This window comes from Adiantum capillus-veneris, chromosome 5 (assembly GCF_014529385.1).
Source record: "Adiantum capillus-veneris isolate H3 chromosome 5, ASM1452938v2, whole genome shotgun sequence".
In the NCBI taxonomy this organism is placed as follows: Eukaryota; Viridiplantae; Streptophyta; class Polypodiopsida; order Polypodiales; family Pteridaceae; genus Adiantum; species Adiantum capillus-veneris.
The window spans coordinates 35228439-35230446 of NC_140935.1; the positions used below are offsets into that span (position 1 = coordinate 35228439).

The 2008-nt window shown below is 34.4% G+C and overlaps 1 protein-coding gene across 1 annotated transcript; it reads left to right on the plus strand.

Moving 5' to 3' along the window:
* The first annotated feature begins 736 nt into the window (after positions 1 to 736).
* LOC147457135 (uncharacterized) lies at positions 737 to 1306 on the plus strand. The gene has a single exon (XM_086513280.1). The coding sequence runs from the start codon at positions 746 to 748 to the stop codon at positions 1304 to 1306; it is 561 nt and encodes a 186-aa protein (XP_086369406.1). The 5' UTR covers positions 737 to 745.
* The last annotated feature ends 702 nt before the right edge of the window (positions 1307 to 2008 follow it).

A 2008-nucleotide genomic window follows, 5' to 3' on the forward strand; every position in this document is an offset into this window, starting at 1 on the left:
CTATGTAGATCAATTAAATGTATCAAAGTACATGGTACATACACAATTGGGGTGCCCAAAACCTTGGTTTTAATGTTATTATGGAGAACTCAAGATTTTCAAGAGTTTTTCCACGATAAAAATTTCAAGATAGAGTTCAAGCAACGAGATTTAATTGAGGTAGGGAGCCCAAAAAATACGTATTTTTTGGGTTTCAACATATAAAGTCATTTTTAGTTATCAAATTGCACTAGAATAGCCCCAATTCCACGAGGGGACCTTTGGAAGACCAAAACTATGCTCTTATTTCAGCACGTGCTCAAGTATCAAAATATGTTTATAACTTGCATGTGACTTGGAAACATGTCTTTAAAGTGCATTCCATTGTTTTGTAACAGTAAGTGCTAACACTTGGCTTTTATAAACATAAAAAGGGCCATCTCTACAAAAAGATATAAGAATTTTATGATTTTTTTGGCAAAACAGCTTGAAATTTTACTAAAATTTATGACTTAGAACTTACCGAAATTCTATCCATACGGATTGTATTTTGACATGAAGAAAAATCAAGTGTTTTCTTTCCCTCATGAACAACCTATGGTAGAAGCAAGGTATAAAAAAATGATTTTTAGCTTGACAAATAAATTACCAAAACTTGGAAGGAAAACAGGACACTTTAGTGTCTCAGGACACTTAAGTGTCCAATTACAGAACTAGTGCTAAAGGACTGCTTTTGAAGACAGTTGAAACAAAACATGGAGATTCTATGCCATCTTGGGCTCAACACATGCGTCTTGTGGAGGACAAAGATGAAGTTTATCATGCGGTGCTCCTAGACGCAGAAATGTTTTTGGATTTCTGTGGTGAATACTTTGAGCTGTGGATATGGAGTTGTTATAACCTAACAAGAGAGCAACACATCACACAAAAATGTTTCCCAAAGCATTATAGCAAGTTCAAGATCTTTATGAGTAACAAATGTTGCCAAAATCCAAACATCATGTTAGGATTTAGAAGGGTTTATCATAAAAACTTGAACGATATTTGGAAGATGTTTGAGGACTTGGATGCAAAGAATACCTTGATTTTTTATGATATTCCATATAGGATGATGTGGAATATGCAAAGAACATATCTTATATTTCCAAAGATGTGGAGGCAAACACCTAAGCAGCTTCAAAGATTCTTCCAAGAAACGATTATTCCATGGTTACTTGGATGGTTGTATGCAAGAGACAAGAGAGATTATACCTGTAACACAATTGTAAATCAGTATAGTGATCTTGAGACAAATTATGTCCTCCATGTGTCCATGTCAAGGCGATAACATTAAAGAAGGTTGACAATGATCCTTTTTATGGCCAGATGATGTCCTTTTAGTATGATGTGTATTTGTATTACTATATAATTCAAAGGTTATTTTTAAACAAAGATGTATGAACACTTGCATGGAGTGCACCCTACTCTAAGGGTACTTGCATGTATTCTACAGGGTATCCTACTATAAAAAAAATTATTTGTACACGGAGTGCACCCTTATCTAAGGGGACTTCCACGTATTAGTCCGGTGTATGCGCTTATAAGGAGAATCCTATGTGATGGATCGTGCTTTGTTTTGAGGGACTTGTAATGGAGTGCACTCTAATCTAAGAGGAGTTACATGTATTACTAGAGTATATCCAGTTAAAAGGAGAATCCAATGTAATGACAAAGCATCCTGCTTTAGAACAAAAATGTGTCGATGAACTGTACCCTAGTCTAAGGGGACTTCACTATATTACTATAGTGTATTCAAGTCTAAGGAGATTTCAATGTAGTTCTAGATTACACCTTGTTTTTGGGAACTCATTCTACTAGATTATGGTTGTGTTTCATCATGATATATTTTAAAAAAAATTATTTTTGATCTTTAGCAATTCTATATCACTCCATCTCAAGGTTGCATCCATTTGTAACTAGGAGAAACTTATGTTTGATATCAAAATAAACCTTACAACAAGTATAGAATGGAGAATTCATGGATGTGCAA